Source organism: Ciona robusta, chromosome 2 (genome assembly GCF_009617815.1).
Source record: "Ciona robusta chromosome 2, ASM961781v2".
In the NCBI taxonomy this organism is placed as follows: Eukaryota; Metazoa; Chordata; class Ascidiacea; order Phlebobranchia; family Cionidae; genus Ciona; species Ciona robusta.
In genome coordinates, this window is record NC_143236.1 from 1,882,654 (window position 1) to 1,907,030 (window position 24,377).

General features: G+C 33.3%; 1 protein-coding gene across 2 annotated transcripts; it reads right to left on the bottom strand.

Annotated features, from left to right (window-relative positions):
* Positions 1-490: 490 nt before the first annotated feature.
* On the bottom strand, positions 491-24,362 carry LOC149739950 (nuclear pore membrane glycoprotein 210-like). Of its 2 annotated transcripts, XM_089872104.1 has the most exons (37): positions 24,185-24,362; positions 23,647-23,809; positions 23,064-23,175; positions 22,922-22,997; positions 21,836-21,966; positions 21,374-21,556; positions 20,737-20,937; positions 20,117-20,265; positions 19,746-19,841; positions 18,956-19,103; positions 18,328-18,603; positions 17,852-18,099; positions 17,460-17,604; positions 17,049-17,187; positions 15,846-15,933; positions 15,379-15,559; positions 14,690-14,804; positions 14,091-14,292; positions 13,268-13,378; positions 12,765-12,920; positions 11,999-12,124; positions 11,406-11,468; positions 10,972-11,154; positions 10,163-10,378; positions 9,656-9,808; positions 9,371-9,388; positions 8,908-9,040; positions 8,160-8,317; positions 6,737-6,912; positions 6,053-6,241; positions 5,431-5,599; positions 4,599-4,710; positions 4,151-4,276; positions 3,445-3,695; positions 2,500-2,652; positions 1,889-2,048; positions 491-1,318 (listed from the first exon to the last, which is right to left on the bottom strand). In XM_089872104.1, the coding sequence occupies exons 1-37, from the start codon at positions 24,328-24,330 to the stop codon at positions 1,119-1,121; spliced, it is 5,652 nt and encodes a 1,883-aa protein (XP_089728230.1). In that variant the 5' UTR covers positions 24,331-24,362; the 3' UTR covers positions 491-1,118. The 2 variants fall into 2 exon arrangements, with proteins under 2 accessions (XP_089728230.1, XP_089728232.1); XM_089872106.1 differs by lacking the exon at positions 9,371-9,388.
* Between the last annotated feature and the right edge of the window lie 15 nt (positions 24,363-24,377).

Consider the following 24,377-nt stretch of genomic DNA (forward strand, 5'->3'; position numbering starts at 1 on the left):
TAGGGAAACACTTATGAATGTTTTGCAATAAAACAATACTAGTTAATTAACGTTTACCGATTAATATCGTGTATAAGAGTATGCTTAATTAAAATTTTTTATCTAGTGCAATCAATTATTTAAGGTTTACAGTACATGTTGAACTTACACGTTTTGATCAAACAGGAAAGTAATCGTTAATTACATACTTTTTATATGGTTTGAAATATGAAAATTTATATTCATAAAGATGGAATAAACGGAGCAATTAAGGATATGTTGTGGCAAAAAAAACAATTTCACCTATTACGATCAAAACAAACCATGTGCCTAATTATAATCTTTCGATGAGGCACACTATGGAACCATAGTACTCTAAAACAGAGTACTATGATGGAACTCTGGATGTGGGCAAGAGTTTCCCCATTTCTAACCTCTGCTGGTAAAGCAACAGCTACAAATATCAAACAATTTCAACTTTGCAACATAAAAACATGGGACCACAACTATGTAACCAACCAACACCACCAAGTTTAATCAAATCAAAAATAACAATTTTATTCAACTCATTTTCAACTCCCAAAAAATGTGCAGTCAGTGTTTTGAAAAAGGTAAAAATAAATGTAATAAAGAGAAATTTTTCTAAACCTTAAACCCACCAGCCAGCAGCATCACTAGTGTTTCAACCAAAATTAAATCTGTGCAATTTTTTCAGGATTATGATAAAAAAAAATGTTAAAATGTTCACAGTCAAGTCTGGCAATGTTTATTTATAAAGGAACAGATCGTAATAAAAGTTTTTTTGGGGGGTATAACACTAGCCAGAAAATGCTACTGCGAAATGTAAGGTCTATGGTGTTTGGCAAAATTGACCTATCTACTGCAGGAAGCGTATGTGTTAAAGTAAGGCACAAAAAATGGAGTCAAGGCTTTTAGAAGTGGCAGGAACGCAAGGAGAAAAAGAAACAAATCTCGAAATAAACAGAAAACTTGGCGAAGTGCCAAAAATGTCTGTGTAATTGTACACATATTGCATAAGAACATGTACCTCATGCAGTACTACATTGTCTTAATGCTAATGCAATGAATGTTTTAACACATTGGTTTGGGTGAAATAAGAAGGAATAAGAAATATAAAATTATTCTTTTCTCGGACTTGCTTGCTGGGGTTCATAATATCGACTCCATAATCGGACCCCGGGTGAGGGTGAGGGACTTCCCCTGGGTGACGAGCTTGGTATGGGTGAGTAGGGGTTATAGGGGGGCGGGGTACGCTGAAGGAATGACGTAGAAGGTGGGTGAACAATATCACTTGTCGCCCATTTAAATAAACCAAATGCTGAAAAAGGTTTTTGAAAATATTGTTATAATATAAAATAACTGTATATAGTAGATTAGTAGTTTTACCTTATATAAACCCCAATTATATTTGATAAAATATTTCCAAAAATTTGTCCTCAAACAGCCTTATCGATTTACCAAGAACAGTAACATTTGAAATATTTTCTTAATCTTATTTAATTCGCCTCCATTTATAACTGTATACCATAATACACTAATGTGGCATTTATAAAAATGTAAGTTATTTCACTTTACAATAGTTACACATGTTAAAACAGGATATTGATGGTTGAACATTTTTATAATTTGTGATTTATTTGTAATATTTCTGTTATACAGGCGTTATATTTAAAAAAAAATATTTAAAAAATTTACAACCGAGGACAGTAAACGATAAAATGTCCATAACATTCAGATGACCAGATCAATTTCTAACAACTTTAAAAAAGGGTAAAACATAGGATGTTACTTGTTGGGGTAACATGGTGATAAAGCACCTAGAACTGTTACCTCAAGCACCCCTAGCGATACACCTTTGTGTAGACAATATAAGAAAAAATTGAACTACCTGCTATAAGAAATGCAGTACTGATGATCACAACAGCAGCTGTTGTTATATAAGCAATGTAAGTATCAGTTACCACATCGTTCTTCCAAGAAACTTGGTTATGTTGGGGATATTTGTTGTTTGGTTGAATCAACTGATTATCCAAACTTATATCAAGTATCTGAAATATTTAATTTTGATAAAATTATTAAAAAACTGCAGAAGTTATTATTGTATTTGATAAGTTACTACTGTAATGTATATACTACTAGTTTGGAGTTGGTGGTAAATTCAAATTTTTGAATTTAAGCACGCAAAGTTTTTAATATAATTCTTGATAATTCAACATAGTGCATGAGCTACATAACTGGGTTAAAGTACAGTTTGTCAAATTCATGTTTTTTGTAAAATATAAAAAATGAATTTCTTTAAGATAAACTTATTGTTTAAAATTGGGGTATGTAAAATAGATGACAAATTTTCCTATGGGCTAACTAAACATGAGTGTCTCGACAAAAATAAGGGGTGTTTTGTAGGCATTGTCATGCTGGGCATAACTTGAACAGTTAAAATTTCCTGTATAAAAATTTGTACAAAAACAAACTAGTGAATTATTTTTAAAATATGTTTACCTCATCCTGGTTGGTGAGGAAACTTGAAACTCGAATTTCCGAGTTTTGCTTTGTGATGTCATCATGCCTCTTTGTGATGCGATAACAGAAACTGCCGTGATGTTGTTGGTCATCTACTCGTTGTATCAGAAGCATGCTTGAATCAGGTGTTATCTGAAAAGGTGAATGGAAATTATTTATCCCCACAGGCGCTGTGGCAAAGTGGTTAGCCTGCCTGTAACCCAGAGGTAATGGGTTCAAGGCTCGACGCTGCTACTATTGTGGGCGTAGGTGTCCTTGGGCAAGACACTTAACAACAATTGCTCCAACCCAGTGGTCCCTAATGGGTTGTCAAAATTAACAGCCATACATAAAAAAAAAAAAAAAAATAATCACCCACAAAGTAAAATACATGTTTACTTGTAAGCTGCTCATAAAGCTGGCACGAGGTGTTAAACCCATGTGATAATGACTGTCGTTTTCCGGCCATGCGAGGATAAAACAAGTTACATACATTCAAATGACAAGGCAATGATGCTTGTTATAACACACGTGTTCTGTTTCATACACCTTGTGCACACGTATGACATTTAGTGGGTTTTGTTTTTCTGTATGGCTGTTGGCTGACAATTTGAACAACCCATTTGTAATCAGTAAACTGGAGCAATTGCTGATAAGTGTTTTTCTCTGGGACATACACATACCAAATGGTAGCAGCACAGAATATCGTACGAAGTATCTATGAGATACAGTACAAGCGTTTTAGGTGACACCTGTTGGTGAAAAGTTATAAGCGACTAATCACTAAATCATAGGTTCATTTTAGGCCCAGGAATTGAGAAATAACACCATACATTATAATAACAAATTATCTATTAATTTTACATATTTGATGATCTAGCAATATAAGATTGTTTTTAATTGGTTTGTACATATTAAGAAAATATCAAAATTAGAACATTTTACCTCGATTGAATTATGAACTCTTTCGTTGCATTTGATGCATAAAGTCACATGTGCATTTCCTGAGATATGATTGGACGAGAGCTCGGTGACAAATTGAGGTGAAAAGGAAACAGGGACTTGTGATTGGTCGATCCTTCCAAGGTCATGTGACATGGATGTCAATTTGACCATTATGACATCATCAATGGTGGAATATTTCGCTAGTTGGTCGCGCATGAGCGGTTTCCCACTCACAACACAAGCGTAGTTGTCTGCAACAAAATAAATAAAATTATATTTTATTTATTAACAAACCCAAATCAAAAAAAAAAATACTGTGTAAAGACCCCAGAATGATGTAGAGTTAAAAAAAATCTCAAGTCAGGAAATTACTGTCAGTGCTGCTCTAATTAAAAGGCGTTACTAATTTTATAAAACCAGAAACCGTATTTTTTTTTTGTATTGTATTCTCACATTTCACTGTCTTGATGGAAGTTTTATTGTATCTTTAACTTAAACATTATTCAGGAATTAAGTCCAATCTATATATAGGTAACTGCCTACAGCACATCATGCCAGGGAAAAGGCAAAAGATGACCGATTACCCCATAATATATGGCTTATACATTCAAGTAAAACCCAACTAATCATTTAACCAATAAAGTAAAACCTAACATGTTAATTAATATCTATCACTAGTTTGAAATGGTGTGTTTATGTTGTTCACCTATTTCTGGTCGAAACTGAACTTCTGCGTTGAATAATTCATCTCCATAATCGCCCATTGTTACGTAACAGTCAAACAATTGTTGTGCGTATTTATTCATGACGTCATCAAGACCATCGCAGTTACCTGGTGGAAAAAACCAACATAAATATTTTTGTCATAGAAATACTATTTATTAGTTAAAGAAATAATATGAAAATATCATTGAATTCGCAAAGTAGTATGAGCGTAAAATGACGGTTGTAATTTAAAATATATCAAAGAAATGTACACCTTGTAAGCTGTATGCAACACTCAAGTTTCTTACTCAACTTTCACAAACTTCTTCAAATAAAAAATAAAAAAAATCACAAAACAGTGCAGCTGTAACACTGTAAGTGACTCATACACTGCAAATAAGTTGTGCCGCATACATTACATTATCTGTTATGCATGTATTCTCACATACCATGGTTACGACCATTGAACGAGATGGGAAGCAGATATCTCGCCTCCCCCGTGCTAACATGGGAAGGAACAGATGTTTCATCGAAACCAGCAGTAAACGGAATAATCGAGATCTTAAAACAGAAAAAAATTGTTGAAAAAATATTACTAATATGCAAGGGTGTAAAACTGTGTTGGGTGTTGCAATATATAGTAGGGGCGGGGGAATGGTTGGACACCTTTTCGTTTTATTTTTTTTCGACCACTTGGTAGTACACAAAGAGTGTTCAAAGAATTATAAAACCATATCCTCACGACTCCCATAGACCGTTGTTAATTGTTTAAAACACGATCAGGATAATTGGATATTATGTGCTTAAGGTATCCCGTCTTAAAAAACACTGTAACAAATAAATACAACATAACAGTGCTTGCCACAGTTGAACATAACACAACTAATAGAGGTTTATGTACATATATATATATACAGGTATCTATACATTGGGTATTTGGAGTTGAGCTGCTTAAAAAACACAGTACTTGTTGGTCAATGTTTTATTGTTTAAACTTAGTAGTGAAATAACATTTTTCATGCAGCTTAACATTCTGGCGTCAAAAGCCAATCTATAACTATACAACAATGGTCAATTAGTAGCTAATTTCCTTTTATTTTTTGTTTTATTTTATTTAATTTGATTTTCACTATCATAAGAGAAAAATTAAAAATAAATTTATTAAAAGTAATACTTTTCTATAATAATTCTTGATTTAATAGTAAAGAAACCATTGCAATGACATGGTAATCCTGCTTGTCCCATCACAAAATTTAAACCTAAACTTTACTTTCAACTCACAGGCACACGAGATGAAAATGTATCAGCTGTATATATGATTTCTGTGGCAGTTGTAGAGATTGCTACTGCTGCTCCGGACTTTTTGTCCACTAGGAGTGTGCGTGAGTTAGTTGAATTCCATTCTCCGTTACTTGAGTCAGTGTTTATGATGTCACTTGTGAAGCATTGTCTATAAAATGTTAAAAATAACTTTACTAAAAAATAATTTTAACTAAAAATTAAAAGTTAACAAAAATTGCAAACAAACTAGAACTCATTTATTCATTTAAAATAGTTATTTGTTCCTGTATATTTAAATTACAACATCCAATTTTTTCGGATTAATATATTAATCGGCACATCAACTAAATGATTGTTAAAACCTGGATTCTGACCCAAAATCAGTTAGCTATTCGATTTGGTTGCTACTTGTGTCACAAACTACAGTGGAATACGAATCATTTAACTGTTATTGTAAAATTTGAATCAATTTATAAAGGTTAAGTAAAAACGCAAAAAAAATAGTTTTTAAAACTGAGTTTTAAAAGCTGTTAACATATGCTTAAGAATAAGTTTCTGCAAAACAAGCTAAAAATTGTAACTAAAATGAAAGATAATGTAATTAAAAATAAGTTAAACGCACCGTACTCCAACCATAAGTGTTGGTTGTGTTGGTTGGATGGCATGCGACACTTGGATGGGGAAATAAAAAACAGCGTTTGGTTTCGAATTCACATAACTTGACACAGAGAGTATGGTGGTGCCCTCTAATGGAACACGAGCCGTGAATTGACGGTTTCCGGGTCCCGGTTCAATTTCCAACAAGTCGTGTCTGGTTGGATAAAAAAACTTAAAATGATGTTTTATATATGGTAGGGTGGGGAAGATGGGACACCTTTTAAAGATATTTTCTTGTCTCATTGGTAGTAAACAAAGAACATTCAAAGAATTATAAAGTTGTATCCTAACGACTTTTATAGACCGTTGGTAATTGTTTAAAACATGATCAGGTTATTTGGATATTATGTGCTAAAGGTTTCCCAGTTTACCCCACGATACTTTTGGTTATCATATTTCTATTCCATATCAAACACATTGCATGACGTAAGTCTATGTTTCTTAACATTGAAACAGGTTGTGCAGTCTATTTTTAATTACATGAGTGTGTTATTTGGAACCAAAACTTTTAAATTTAATAAAACTGGACTTAGTTAAAGAAATGTGCTAAAATTTTAGCATCTACCATCATTAATGCGTTTATTTTGCACCACAACAGACACGGTCCAACACTAAAAATAACCAAAACCAATTTTTGTGACTATTTCACCTATTTTGTGTGATGACGACATCATGACTCGACGCATCGAATAATTCCCCCGTGTCATCAAACTGGTCGACCGTGAAGCTTAGAGTTGACGAGAGGGGGAACGAGGTGATGATGTCATTGTCATGTGACCGAAATTTTGTGGTCGAACGAGCAATGATGTAAGCTACTGGTCGCACCTGTAACAGAGTTATTAATTTAGCTGGCGACGTGGCTAATTGGTTAGCACGCATGTCTCTAACCCAGAGGTAATGGGTTCAAGGCTCGTCGCTGCTACCATTGTGTACACATGTGGCATTGGGCAAGACACTTAACGGCAATTGGTCCCCAGTGGTCACTATAAGGTTGTCCAGACTCCAGATTATAAGCCACACATGAAAAACAGAACACCAGTGTTATAACGACTGGCGTTTTCCAGCAGGGCGAGGATAAAGTAATATACATTCTACAGTCCTATGAAGTGACACGCTTTGGGACTTTGGGATTTTGGTTAGAATTGGCTAGGGCTGTGGATTTTCCCTATTTTTGTTTAACCGTTAACCGTTCAGTTTTAACCGGTTAACCGATACAAGTGTAATCCTAATAAAAGCGCCTTGTTTATCGCTTTTCTTTCGCGAATTTAAAGGCAACTTTACGACGTACGTATGGACTATGCTTGCAATACACGGGCAAACGTTCTTAACGTTAAAGTAATGCTTTCTTATTCATATTCAAACCTGTTTTAAAACACCTGCCGTCTAAATAATCAACGTGTGAATTGCAATTATGTTTATGACGCAGTTATTAACGTGTGAATTGCTATTATGTCGTAATCAATTGCCAGGTCAAACAATCGCTATTATGATGCAATGAATCCACGTGTGAATGCCTGCTTTTTCGTAATAAACACGCTGCTTGGCTGAGGAAAATATTTCAGTTGTGTATTACACCAATATAATGTTGCAAAACTAGTTAGCCTGCGGTATTAACAATCAAGATTGATGGCGTAATCGCCGTTGTAGGGCACGATCAAAGCAACAGCGTCCCTGCGCACTCTGTCTTATTGCAAAACAACAATCAACCAACACGAACACGTGCCGTGCCTTTGGTGTAAATAAGACAGATATTGATATACGTTTATGCCCTATGACGTCATAGTTCGGTTAACGACTTGAACTTTTCGTTAGCGGTTAACCGAATAGGTTCGGTTAACCGGTTAACCGTTAACTTTTCCACAGCCCTAGAATTGGCCCATTACCCCCAATAACCATTATGATAAAAATCAATTCTTCATTTAGATTTGGAAACTGTAAGGTGATCCACAAAATGATAACACTTTTTATTCTTGATCTTTTTTTTAGAAATGTTTTAAATCGAAATATTGTTTTGTAAAGTTTAGCTCAGTTTGCATCAGTTCCCCTTTTAATCACAACTAGTTTGTACATACCATGACATGAATGGTCAATGTTTGGTTGATTCCAAATCTTTCCATTGAAGTAACTTGAATAGAGGATTCACACTGATTCAAACCAGTGGTGACCAAACCTTTATCAGAAACTTGAATACAATCATCAGGTTGGTCATCGTTTTCAACTGCGGTCAACACTGGAGGAAAAGTGAATAATTTTATAGATAATTATTTTTTTGATTTTAAATGCGAAATTTTCTTGAAACGTTTTGGTTTAAATTTCTGACAAAATCTTCTTTAAAATACTAAATACCAATAATGTTATTTATAGTCATATAGTGTGACAAAACTGACAACTAAGGAATAAAATATACCATTGTTGTCCTGTTGTACACCATGTATAAGGTAGTTTTATACACCTTATGCCCACATTAGTATAGTAGGGTGGGGGAATATGGGACAGCTTTTTATTCTATTTTCCCGTCCCGTTTAGTAGTAAACATAGAACATTCAAAGAATTATAAAAGCGTATCCTTTCGACTCCCATAGACCGTTGTTAATTGTTAAAAACACGATCAGGATATTCGGATAATATGTGCTAAAGGTGTCCCGTCCTTCCCCACCCTGCATAAAACTATTTTTTGTGTGCCTTAATGTATGTCGATTTGGTAGCAGAATCGAGATTTGAACCTGGTAACCTTTAATTACAATGCACTTATAAAGTTTCAATATAAATTTATATATTTAAAAATTTAAAACAAAATTGAAAATATGAAACACCACAAACCTTGGTAAACAATGGATTGCGCAACGCCATCGCGATTCGAGAGAATTTGGTGGTCACTTGAGGGTGTCATGAGCAAGTTATGTTCGCTGCTCCATCTGTTGTTGGGTTTCATAACAAACAATGGAGCAAAGACCTTAAAAATAAAATAACTTCATCAGCAAGCTTGTAATATACCAATTGCTTCTAATTAGGTTACAAACAAAGTCTTGGTAATGATGGACCAAAGAGATAGAATTTTTTTTTAAGTGTAACTTAATTTAATGTTTCAAAAATATTATTTGACGAAAATTTTAAAGGGTGAAATTAAAACTATAAAAAATCGGATAATGTTAAATAAGGAATATTTTTGGAAAATAAATAAATTATAATTTAAATTTTTGATTACAGTAGTTAACCATGCAAACACAATTGAACAAATTTTGAAAATAAATTTAAAATAGTGTTTTTTTTCCATATAACTTACCTGCAAACTTTTAAACACCTGTATTATGTCAGAAAATATTTAAATTTAAAATACTTAAATTTAAATTTAAAATGGAAAACGGGACAGTTTAAGCACATAATATTCATATCCAGATTGTGTTTTAAACAATTAACAATGTCTATGGAAGTAGTGAGGGTACAGCTTTATAATTATTTTTGATTTTCTTTGTTTATAACCAAATGGGCCGAGAAAAAATATTGAAAAAGTGTCCCCATTTTCCCCCACCCTACTATACAACAAAAATATTAAAATCCAAATACTTACTGTCAATGATATTTCAGCTGTAATCATTTCTTCACTCATTTGTTTATAAGAGGGGTCATTAGAGGTCACTTTCACACTTATGGTGCTATGACCAGATGATATACCTTCAGCCAACATTGTGAAGCTCATGTCACTTCCTGTCTCAACTCCACTCTTTGCATAAAAACCAACAATTTTAGAATTATCATTTAAAAAAAAAAATTTTTTTTAAATTATATAGGTCTACAATTATTTTTTACTTTAGTTTGGGAGTGGGAACATCAACTATAGTATAACAGGTAATGAGCCAATTCTGGCGTAAATTCTAGGACCCATGGCATGTCATGTCGCGTGACCTCCACCATGGAAAAGAATGGGCCAACTCTGCCCTATTTATTACTGTTAGTAAAACTACAGTCTGTACCTGTTTTAGTTAAAAACAACTTATACAAAAGAATAGACAGCATGTTTATAACATGGCAAAATATAATGAGAAACTATGACAATAGCAAACATCCAACAAAATACCTTTGCATGTACGGTGTGTAAGCTGGTGACAACAGTGTTTCCATTGTTCCATGTAAACTGTAAACCAGGTATGCAGCTGCCAAAACTGAGCGGATTTCTTGCATCACTGGTGATACCTTCCACATGTAGAGGAATTTGCTTACCTACCCGAAACTGGGTAATAGGGGCGATAATTCGAAACCCTGTTAGCGTCACAACCTTGACTTTTGCTGGTGCCTATAAACATGGAAATCTTAGAAAAAATGTAGACTTTACAAAAGAAATATTTATTTTATATGATATATATATATTTAAATTAGAGATTGCCTACAAATAGAAAGAAAAAAATTGTTAATTTTCGCTGCTAGCCATAATGCTGGGTAACAAATTAAAATGCGTTCGGACCATAAAAGTTAAATTACACTGTACATTAGTAGTATGCATAGACACAAATTATCAAACACCATAACTGCGTGTGGCTGTGTGCAACAATTTTCTTCCTATTTCATGACGTTTTTGAATAGTAAATACATTGTAATAAATTTGGCCAATCTGACACTGATCTGGTTCATAGAGTTAAGCGATTCTCTTGTAAAGAAATACAGTAAGGATGAGATGCTACGAAAACGTAACCAAGTAAAAAGATAAAAGTCTAACCAACTGCTTAATAAACGAGACATATATTTCGCCTGAATAGCATCTTTAGTTTTTTATTCAAACGGAATAGATCCTATCCTTATATGAATTACATTGACACTTCACTGTTAACTTATCAGTCATCACTCACAAAAATCAACAATCCTAAAACAAAGGTAACATCATCCACAAACCTTGCATTTAAACACGGCACCATCATGAATGACAGCTTGAGCTACAATTGATACTGAACCAACATTCTCTGCATAAACCACCCCTGATTGGCTGATGGTTGCCACGGTTACATCACTTGGCGACGAACGCAAGACGGAGAATTCAATTGTGAAGTCAGATCGAGGGCCCCCTCGTGTGGTGAGCTTAAAAAATAAAATTTTATCACAAACTTATTATTAAAATTTAGTGTCTAAACGCAATATGTTTAACAGATTATTTAAAACTAATAACAATAACCGTAATACAAAAGATATAGTAAGATGGAACACCTTTAGCACATAAATTCAAATATTCCGATCATTTTTAAATAATTAACAACAGTCCATGAAGTCGAAAATAAGACAAAAAGGGGTCCCATCTTCCCCCACCCTACTATATATGAAATATGTCACACCTGATATGATGCTTTGGGAACAAGGGTTAGCATGGATGGTACCAACTCTAGTGGTGGGAAAACCTAGATTGGAAGAAATGTTTTGGAATGTATATTGATCAACAAATGTATGGACTGTTACATTAAGACTTGATGTATATTCTATATGCCATTTGTTTTTATTAAATGGTTTATAAGGTTGGAAATTTGACTCTGCACTATGACTAAGTTACCTTTATGTTTCATATTACAGCGCGAGTATAACAAACGAACACAGTTTAATAGTAGCCTAATAATTGAAAGTAGACGATTGAATGGCAACAAAATATTGGATCTCACAATACACGGTAACATTTTAGTTTAAGTGTCATGCTACTGGCTTTAAACTGACATAGGAATATTTAGATATTTATAATTAATAAATGTAACTTAATTATCTTTACATGGCGGAACAACAGCAGTCGTTATAACACGGGGTAATTATTTTTTTACACCTCATGACCGCTTACGAACCAGGAGCTACCACAAATGTAACTTTTTGTGTTTGCTAGTTCACAGATACAACCCATACAGGTGCATGGTTATAAAATAACTAAAATAGAATTAATACTTACCACAACTTGAAGAGTATTACTAACAATACTTTTTCCACCTTTAATTGTTGCAACTGCAGTTAAAGTTGTGACACCAATATTGTGTGCAGTTATATCGCTCACTACTAGTGAGGATGTTCTTTGGGTCTGTGGAAACATTAAGACTCCAATCAGTGTGCGCGTATGAATAGTGTTAATGTGATTACAGTGATATTGGCATTGAATTAATTCCATTATCTTTTTCAAAATAGGTATAAATATATTAATATATTTTTTAATAATTTTCCAGGAAATTTTAATGTTTTTTGTAGGTATGTTTACACCAGCTGCTTTATGTGTGTGACACATTAACCACAAAAATGACACAAAACACTTTAAAATAATAATAATATAGTAAGACTAAGAACTTTTTTGTCTCTTCGATTACGGTGGCCAAGGTTTAAAAATAAACAAAAAGACAGGTTGTAGCGACAAAACAAAACAATTAATATTAAGATTTTGGCAACTTAAGAGTTGTTTCAACATCAATATATCTAAATATGGTCAAGCATACAAAGTTTTAATCATTTTTAATTTTTTTTTCGATTTTGTAACCCAATGCAAGATTTATTACCGTAACCAAAAAGATAAAAAATAAAGAACAAAAGTAATATATATACAGTGACGCAGCCAGGGGGATTTAGGGGGTCTTGGAAAATTTTTTGAATAAACCCCCCCCCCCCCTCTTTATTTTTTTCTGGCTACACCACTGAATATTTATGTATATAATATGTATTATTAAACTAACCACATGAACTTTATCAGCGAATACAATATCCGGTGGATTGGTGGTAAGTTTAAGATCAGTGTATGATAGGAATCGTATGGGAATGGCGTGACCATCTCGATCAAGTATTTCCACCACGGCTTCTAAGGAACTTCCAACCTCCATCTTAGAAGCTGCCTGCATGGTGTGGAAAAAATTCTGTCATCTGTTTATTTCTGGGCAAATGAAAAAATGACACGTGGTCCTTATAAGGTGGTTTCATTTGTATCAAGTATGCAATGGGTCAACTATATCTAAGGTTCTTATCCTTACAGAATAGATTGGGAAGAATGTAACCTTTTTCGATAAATATATAGTTTAAGTATGTTATTCAAATTAAACCAACCAGTAACTGACCAATAGTTTTCCAAAATTCTGTCTTTTGTACAAGTATGAACTTTCCTACCATGCTGGCAGCATTATATACAAAACATTGTGCAAAAAAAATCTTTTTTTAAATAAACACCCAAGTTGACATGACCAACCTTAAGTTTAAGCAGCCCAACTTCAGTTGATACAACGTCAGTTGTCGTCACAACATTAAGGCACAAGTCGGTTAAGTGAACCTCAGCTTTGCCTGCTCTCTTTGGTGCCACCTAGAGATAAAAATAATAGGCAAGAAACCAATACATGAAATATTATGATGTGTAATGAAATCTAAATATCGACTTTTAAAATTAAATTGTAAATAATGTTGCCTTTTATAAGGGGCGCCTTAAACCAGGTTTGTTGTAATAAATGCCTTGTTGCGTGAAGACAAAACACACATGAAGAAAACACATACACAAAAATATGTTGCGTTGTCTATTACAATTCCCTTGCTTGAAAAAAAATATTTACAAATGCGTATTGAGTTCTGCTTCTATTAACATATAATGTTCATCAAATCTCCGATACTGTTAAGGCAATCGAAGAAACATATTTTTATATAAATACTTTATAATTAATTCTATTCATATTATCCCTGAAATAAACGTTTACTCAACTTCATATGAATTAACAATTTTATGAGGCTTTGTGGTGGTGAACTTTCTCAGAGGCAGTTCGAACTATGTATGCAGTGTATATTTTAACTATACTTTTTTCATAAAGTTGTTATATATTTGTTTTTTTTATTACAGTTCTGCTGTTTTGTTTGTATTTTATTTTTTTATGAGAATTTTTTGAGGGAGTTAAAGCAATTACCGACCTACCCAAAATATGTGGGTACAATGGTAGAGAACCTGCTACCCTTTGGTTACAACTTACCAATTCAGCAGTTTAACCATTATATTCAAATCTGTTAAGCAAAGTTAAGTAAATACTTACTGTTATTGAATTTGAGTAAACCTCTGTGATAGAAATAGCTTCAACACTTTGTTTAACAAGTTGCGTGAAATAACCAGATCCACCAGAAATTTTGATTTTTCCTGTGTAGTTATGTTGGTTGTATAAAACCAGGGTGGTTGGTGAAATGGTTGGCATGGTAACAGCCAGAATGGAAACTGAACCAGAAACAGATGGTTCTAATCTGAATTTTAAAAAATAATTAAAAATATTAACGGGATTTTTTTGAACTGGTTTAGTTATCTTTATACACTAAGATTCCAAGATACATAAATGCTCTAATTTCTCATATGCTCTAATTTCTAATTAGAAATGAATAAGTTTGTGAATCACACTTGTAAATTATAAAATGCGGCAATATAATACACATCATAGGCGTCAAAATTTATAAAAGCAGGTCCTGCAATTAAAGCTAGGCACACAATAATAGTAGTATTGTTTACTGAGTAATGCAGTACAGATATTTTCAGAAATAAACACTTTAAACGGCCATTTAATAAAAAAATTAAGTTTTTTAAGAGAAATATTTTTATTTGTTACACAGCGAGCTTTTTGGTATGAACCAAAACATTTCCACTCACCTAGTGCATTCATACTTTCTACATATCTTTGGATCAGTATATTCAATATAGCGTGGTAATACAACATTGATGGTAAGCTCACCGACCTCAGCACCGAGTATCACAGCTTGGTTCACTGTAATGTATTATTTATGACTAATGTAAAGCAACCTTCACATTCACCTAAACAAGCATGGTAAATGCCATTGACTGGCTCTGAGTCACTGACCAATCTAAAATTTATGCGTTTCATGCTGTAGTGCTACTGGTGCATGCAATGTAACAACAACTAACCTTTCAAATTTATGACTTTAAAATTGCTTGGAACATGTAAGCTTGGAATTCAAAAATAAAAATATAACGCTTAACCAACAGAACTACAGACCATAATCAATATAGCCTTGAATTGTTGGCCACTCCCCCCCTAACTCTTATTTACCATACACGTATCATGTGTGTAAAGATATATAAATGATATTTTTATATGTACCCATGTGTATGGCTATTGGTTTTGTTAAAATATTTCACTGTCTAAAAGTTAATAGTTATGTGACGTGTTTTAAAAACGGGTTGTCGAATCTGGATTAATAATTTGTGCTTCACATTACAGTTTCAAAAAAAGATTAAGAAGCACTAGAATAATAGATACCATTACTAAAATAATAGACACCATTAACATCACATCTTTCAACTATTACTACAGTACACACCAATGTGTTTCTTCTGTTGTGTTGCATCCATGGGAATGAAATGAGAGGTGAAATGACTGAATGTTGCATCAGATTCTGATGTCCAGTCCAAATATATGGAGGTGAAATTATCGAATAAAATCCCATTTGAATCGAATGCGGTCACGTTTATATGAAGTGGCTGATTCACTAAGCCAACTGACTAAAATATAAATATGTCATTGAGTTGGGTAATTCTGTTTAAATTGTGCAGAATTCTTAGATCCACTTTGCCAGTTTTTCTTTAAATTTACTAAAAAATGCACATTTTTTATTAATGAAAGAAAAAAAATTAAGTGGACTTTCAAAATTGGCCATTCTGTACTTGTGGGTGAGGTCTATGATGAGATATTGACTACAGAACTCAAGGCATAGTTGTGCAGCAGTCTTTTAGCTGAATTTAGCTTTAAAACAGAATTTTGTAATCAAATTTGGTATTGTCATCTCACCTGCACCGAGTGCGTGTTGCGCAACGGACAAGATGGAAGAAGTTGTGTCACGTCAACTTCAACACGAGATGGAACACTACATGATATTCTGTAAATGGTTGAAAGTTATTTAGTGTTGCTGTCTTGTAAAAGTATTTATATGGTAGACAGAAGTTTTTTATGCCTTAGAAATGTAAAAAGGAAATTGTCTAAAATGCAATCATATGATGATAGATCATGCAGGGTTGCAAGTTATCATTAACGCGTCAGTGACCATTTGTCTTTAAGTAAAAATGTTTTAAAAATTAATTATTAAAAAAAGTTAAAAATATTTGAAAAATGCTTAGTTTAAAAAAATTTATATATTATATTTTTGTTTATTAATATATATATTAGAGCCCGACCGATATTGCTATTTTCAAACCGATACCGATATTTTGTAAATTTCAGTTGCCGATAACCGATATTTTAATGCACCTAAAAATCTTGACTGATTAAAACAAAAAAATCTGATATAGCTGATAAAAATCAACTAACATGCTTAATTATTATTAATTAGTTATTGGTGAACTTGTAATTGGTTAATTTTTAATTTTTTCAAATAAATTTTACCTTCCTTCCATTAAACAAACATTATATTTATCAGCTAATGCAGTTTATTTGTGTATCACGCTGACGCGTAAAGATGCAAAAGTGACCTAAAGTAACCTCGACGTTACACACGCCTGATAAACATAACATGCGGTGGGTGCGTGATCAGACGCTTTGACCTAGTTTACTACGTTAGATTTTTACGAACAAGTTGAATTAGGTATACGAGTGAGTTTACGTTTATGAACAAGCTATCGCTCTGCATTAATTCTTACGTAAACACGTCGTTGGCTGTATGGTTACTTAGCGCCGATAATATCGGCCGTTTTTTGCCCTTGCCGATAATCGGTAAATCATCTAAAATGCGGCCGATATATCGGCTAACCGATAATCGGTCGTGCTCTAATATATATATATATATATATTTGCACCGATAATTTGTCTGGCATAATTTTTTGGTAAAGGCTAAGTTTAAGTTTAAATTACCATTCATACCTTACAGAAAAAATGTAAAACAAATAATCATTATAAAAAAATAAAAAAAATTAAAAAATGCTCATTTGCAAAAAAAAAATTTTTTTTGCCATGATATTTTTTCTGGGGCTAAATTTGTATTTAAATCACCATTCCTACCTTACAGAGATGGTTGATTGTACTGGTTGTGGGTTAGTATCACATGGTTGGTTACCAACCACAAGTTGTACATTGGTTTCACCAAGTTCTAAACATCTGGTTACAACGTGGTGCTCATGGTGTGATGATATTACTGGAGCTGTGAAATATATTGTTGTCATTTCAAACAAAATTATGCATATAAGTTTAACTATATCCAACTTTTAAAGCCACTAAATTGCAAAAAAATTAAAACTTTTTTGTTAATATTTTTTTTGAACTGGTAATATTTTTTTGTTAATTTTTTATTTAAGTTGTTGTTTTTTCTGTGAAAAAAATGACCAAAAAGGCATATATTTTAGGCTATTCTAAAAACCTCATCCAACATGAAATATCTAGTATCAAACAGTGCTGTTTTTTAAAAAAACTTACACAATTCAAGCATATTTGAGTCTCCTATTTGAACCAGCCTTTCGTAACCAGCATGCCAGTGTGACCATCTGTTTGGACCACCAGAAAACCGCAGTGTTTTTAATGAATCAAGTGAAAGCACTGCTAAGATAGGAGGGTCTATTGCCTGAAAAAACATGATGCTTTTGCATTTTATGTAATATTGGTTTTATTGGTTCGATTTTGTCTAGTTGGAGGCCCTGTTAGTTATATTTTAAGTAGTTTTCTATCACCAAAAACATAAGAGCCGTATATGTGCAAAATTAAATTACGCAATAAACACACACAATGTATGGTGTGGCAATTTAAGAAAAAAAAATTCATATTTAACTTGAAAACTCAAATTTAAAATTCATATGTAACTTGTCTCTTACTTTTAAAGGAGGGAAGGCAGCTATAGTGACCGAATGTTCAAGTAATATAGACTTTCCATCAGCCCCCACTTGTTTGTAGCTCACTGTTGCCATCGTGTGGCCTTCCCCAACTGCTCGGAACCTCTTTCGCATGCACGCTGTCTTATTGTGAGTCGACAGATCCTGGTTTTCGTCCTCCTCGAAAATTGCTGAGTCATGCACCCTCCATGTAATACCAGTGTTCCGACAATCAACGACTGGAACTAAACCTGGGAAATTGTAACAATAGATAACAGCCAGTAAATCAAACACAGTATGTAGATGAGGTGTTATCAAATGCAAGACAGTACAGCTATAATTAATGAGCATTTTAAGTTGTAAGTTATATTATAATTTATTGGGAAAACATTGTTTTAATTTGGCCAACTTTACAGCCTTATCGCATGCTAAACCTTAAATATGATAATATACACTCAAACAACATGCAGTTTACTTACTTTTATCTACCATTGCATAAAGAACAATGTAAAGATCAAGAAATGTTTCAAGTTGCGCTTCACGACGAGATTTAGCAAATTCGATTTTTACAACAGGAAGTACCATGACCTCTGCTTCCCCCCAGTGAGCGGGATTTCGAATGTCAGTTGCCCGCACGAGGGAGCTCCCAATACGATATTCTGGAGCTCGCTCGTTCACTTTCAACATGACAACACCTGTGTTTGAAATGATGACCAACGTACTGTCCACCACAGACCACGAGTAATTGCCACTACCTGTGTTGTAACATATGGATGAAACATGCATTGGACTCATACATGCCATAACCACTTTATAAAATACAAAACAGTCTTAGATAGTAAATCAATTAGGCTGTCCAGCACCATGGCTCAGTTGGTAGGCGGCGATACTTATACTGATCGGCGATGTGTCCTTGGGCAAGACACTGAACAGACATTTCTCCAACCCAACTAATGGGCCGTATAAATTAAGCCATATCAAAGCAAAAATCATACAGAAAGTTGAAGTGCGGCAACAAGCACACAAAGATAAAAATTGGTGGAAATAAAACGTGTCGACTGCGATGCGGTGACGCGGCACAAAAAAATTAATCAGGAGTAAAATTACCTCCTGTAGCTGCGAGTTGGTATTTATATGAAACTGGTTGCTGTTGCCATGGAAACACAACAAGAGGAGGGGCAACACGAATCGGGTCATAAATTTCAACAAATTGCGTTGCATCAACTACTGAATCAATTGTTATTAACTCATCATTCTGTTTGATTGAAACAAAGCGATTAAAGCGATTAACTAATTAGTCAATTACCAATAAAATATTTACTTGAAAATGTAAATTTGTTGATTATGTATGAAAAAGGCATTTTTTTTAAATTTAATAGAATCACATAAATTGATTTCAACTTTATTTAAAAGAGTTTCTATTTGATTTAAACCATGTTGTTTACTTCGAAAATGCTGCAACAAACAGAAACTCAAGTATATGTATATATAATAAAGCTAAAACTATACTAAAATCTCATCAACTTTAACTGTTTCGGCCAGTGGTACCCAACCTTTCAAGGCGCCCCACATAAACAAGGTGAAGGCATATATGTTTTGCAGCATCAATAATGCTGGCAACATCAAATAACACAGTCAAGTAAAGTGGGCCAACTATGTTTACCTTAAAAAATGTTTCTTTAAGTTTTTAATTTTTTTCGGCACCGGTTGGGAACCACTGTTAAACCCTGTTATCTTTATTTTTCAATACTTAACAAATGTTTTTTTGGAATTAATATGAAACAAACTTCATGAATGCCGCAAAACATAAACAATAGGTTAAACTGATTGTTGATTATTTTTGAGGATTAAATTTAACAGAGATTGAAAGATTAGTTAGCATGACAATATGAAATACCTTGATGGTTCCTGTAAAGTTTGCAAACAAGTTGACACTTCCTTGTTTGATTGCTTGTATGTGATGCCATGAACCATTCACACTTGATTCAATTATCTTAGAAAATTACATAGAATATTTTTTTTGAAGAAGTTGCACAAAAGATTTTACCAATAGAAAAATTTGATTGGTTATTATGTAATTATGATATAAAGATTTTATGACTCGACAAGGGTCTTGTTAATTGTCAAATTTATGACTTGGAAAAATGGGATAATAACGGTATCCATCCATGATCCAACTTACCCCAAAGTACCCTATATCTTACTTTCAATAGCCACACCCTTCCAGTCAAAGTATTTTCTAAACAATTCCAAAGCTAAATGTTTCACCTTAAAATACTCGGGGTCAATTTGAGTATCTATCCTTGCATTATCAGCCACCCACATTCTATGGTTGTCAGTGTCAAACATATGGATTGTGATGTAATATTCAAGTTTTGTTTCCAACACCCATCTCTCATGCGGTTGAATCGAAAATTCTATAAACATTTTTAATGATTTTCTAAAAGAATTTTGTTTAACTTATGTACATTTGTCAATAGAAAATATAAACATGTCTGTGTTTTTCTATATTTAATATTTTTAAAACTATTGAGTTTGCATTAGGAAATAAGTCTAAATTGTTAAATGACCAAAACCCAATATATTTGCCTTTGTTCCACCACAGAAACATGATAACCTTGGGTTAACAATTAAAATTGTATCAGCACATATGCACATGTAACACACTCAAACTAGGCAGCATAGCATAACTAATTATTTTTTAATACAAGGTCATAGCATCAATTTGGGGAAATCAAGGAATTTTCCATTGAAAAGTTAAAGTATGAAATGAAAATACCATCCGAAAGGTATTGCCACATAACTGTAAAAGGTATGATTTTTGTAGCAATTAGGTGCCATTAAATTTTAGGCAAATTTTTAACAACATGATAATTTGAATAACTTACTTAAATAGGCAGGCTCTGTAACAAATATATCACTAAAGGCTTGGACGGCATGTTGCTTTAAATTCCTATCCATCAGCATAAGCTTGCCACTTCCAACCTGTAGAGCTGTCACAACTGATGTAGCTTCATCAAGTTCTAGTATTTGTTTCAATGGTTGTTTGTCAAGTTGAAGGAAATATTGTTGATGCGGCATCTCCACTTCTGTAAAAAATATAAGAAAGAAACGTTTTTAAAGTGACTTGTATGGGGACAAAATAAACTCTTTGCAAAGGTGAACATGCTAGCTTTTATTGTAGAGAATCAATGCAACTGAATAGCCTATTATGTTTTAATACCAAAAGTTTAAGCTGGTGCACTAAAACTTACAGAATACTTAGTACAGACAGAGTACAGTACTTTTATATTTTAATGTAGAGAAAAAAGTCATGCATGAAAAACACATTAGACATGCCCTTTCAGTTCAATCCTAATGCATATAAAGTTAATGCATATAAAAATCTTAATTCGAAATGCAAAGTTTACAATTCTAATTTTCATGGCGACAAACCTTTATTATACAAAACAGATGATTCATGCTAATTCACACACAGGCTTGTTACAACTTAGCTAAAGCTTAGATAAAAAAATCCCAACGTACCTGTAGGGTGACCATTCCTCCATTGCTCCACCTTGTATCGAAGGTAGGAATGTCGTGGCAACCACACGTCACCACTAGGGTTAAGCAAAACTTTATCACGGACAGTCAATCTTATTTTAGCAGACTGCGTTTCGACCGCTGTTGTAAGCTGAGCAGTCACAAATGCAGTGCCGGTCTGTCGACCTGAGAATCAATAAAAATGTATCTTGGTCTTAGACTCTTAGTATACTTATAATACAATTATTATGAAATGTATTTTTCTATACAGCTGAAAAAAATAAGGTGCAATTCCTAATTCTAATTTCTAAAATTATCCTTTTTTCCAATAAAATTTAAATCCTAAAAAATTAACAGCATAAATGATGTAAAAAGTAAAAAAAAATGATAATTGTGTTAGTTAAAACTGACTTTTTATTTGCAAAAATATATCACTCTTTTTACTCTTATATTTGAGCAACAAACCAGATAAAAGGATGGTGTCTGATTGTTTTCCATCTTGTTCCAATTGTTCAACATAGGGTTCAGCGCTATACATTGTGTCAGTGAAGCGTTGAATGTTTAAAATTGAATGAGCTGGAACAGCAGATTTCTCGCTGCAAGTAAAAACATTTAAATGATTTTTTAAAACTTTTTCACTAATTTATTAGTCCAAAAAATAAAAAAAAAGAGTTGGGGTTTGTTTTATGGTTCATAATGCAACATATGGTTTTACAGCTTTTGAACTGAAATGCTATGAAAAGGGTGCATGGCACCATGGGCGCCTAAGTTTTGATAGGTTAGGCAAACTCATAGTTACAAATGTCAACTACTTAATACATCATACGTAAGCTAATAAGGTAATTAGCACACTCGCACATTACGCACTGGTTAGGATTTAACTTTCGTATTACTCGATACGCAGCACGTTGAACGTATACATACAGTAGTAGCGGTTGTAAAGTATTGAAAGATCGCAAACTTGCAGGTGCAGGCACACGCAATATCCTACGATCTTTGTTTCTATCACAATGGCGATTGTGAGGTAATGTAACATCCTAGGTTGGGATTAGGCAATACGTAGGTTACGATAATGGATTGCATCACAATGCCGTTTGTGGCGTAGTGTATCGCCGCAAGTTGGTATTTCTTTCCTTTGCGATAATGGATGACATCACAATACAGCTTGTGATGTAACAGTTACGTTGGTGAGTGTATGTTTAACTGGCATTAAAAGTTACGTAAATTTGGCCAGAAGCTAATCTGTAAACACTAGAGCTTCAATCGTGGACGCATAATGGTTTAACTTTATGAAATACGTAAATGGTTTGCGTTTAAATATCCTATTATGAAGCAATTAATAGGCAATGTGCCAAATCCCAGGTTAGGCATTTGCCTAACCTGTCTGACCGCGTTAGGCGCCTATGCATGGCACATTAGCACTAAATTGTCTCAACTACCAATCAATGAGCAAAAAAATACACAAAGTCGTATTACAGCAATTCTATTCACCTTAAAATGGGCATTCCAAAACTTTATCATGAATTTGAAAGTTAGTTTTACAATGCTTACCCCTCATGTTCATCTGATGCATCTTGGAGCAAATTCCAGTCAAATGTCAGGCCAGCTGTCGTACTGAATGTGTTTCCTGCATAAACACAGCACATCATCATGACTCAACTCGTTTAATTTATAAGAATAACAGACATAATACCTTCATCATCCAAAGCTCGTATCTTAAGAGTTTCTGGAGGATCATCCAAATAAAGTTCACGAGTTCGAGACACGATGTCAACGGAATGAATCCGGTCGATTATGATGTCACACTGAAATTATTAAAAAGTCAAATTAATTATTTTTTTGGATAGTGCTTTTTAAAATAAACAAATTCAAATCTTGATAATAGACATTAATATTACAAACTAGTTTAAACTCAATTTAAGTTAAAATTACAACGTTTTTAGGTATATGCACACTATTTACTAGTTTTAGCTATTATGGGATCACTAACACTGTTTGAAACCTAATGGGGTATAATTTGGAAATAAAGAAGTGATTTACACTCTGTATAGGTCATTAAAACCATTCAATCATAAATAAAACAAAATAAAAGACTTTCTGATGACCACACATTACAACATTGCAACTCCCCAGTGTGGTCACAAATAGTGATGATTTTCTAACCTGTAGAAGGTTGAACTACATGGCACTGAATGCGATGTATTTTGAAAATAAAAAAAATAAAAAGACAAATACTGATTTTTGGAAATACAAGGACAAATAGTGATTTTTTTAACCTGTAAAACTGCATGGGAAAGTTTACTTTCAGCAAGAAGCAACGTTGTTTTACGAGTTGCAGCACGGCTCTCTACATACACCACAGCAGATTTCGAACATTCATCCATCTCATTATCATCAATTTGTGCTTTGACTGATGCAACACCAGTGTTCAAAGATTTCCTTTGAGTAATGTACCAGTTAGAAAGGCAAATCAAATATTTAACATAAATATGATAGGCAATATAATGAACAGAATTATACATATATTATATCTAGAGAATTTTTCTTTGAAAACGACTTGAACGATGAAACTGTTTAAATGTATAAAAGATTTCTTTTTCTGAGAGTGCTGACAGTATCTCAATATTAACAAGATCAGTTTAACTTGCTTAAGTAATCATGAAACAGGACACCCATGTTATAAGATTGCCCTGCTATGGATAAATAAGTTATGCTCAGTAAACATGCTTTGTATCAACAGAAACTTAGAAAGTTTAAGAAATAAAATAAAAATTTTTAAGCATTTAAAAAGTCACTTCACTAGACTCTTCTTACCATTTATAACAGCCTTCCTCTGCGTTAATTGTGTAGTTGACTTGAATCTTGTCATAGTATGGTAATAGTAGTTTGGAAACAATAAACCCACTTGTTGTATGAATAATGAAACACACAACTAATACAGATAGACAGAAATTCCTCATCTTGTTTATTCTCCTTGGTAGTTTTTCAAACCTAAACTACACAGGCT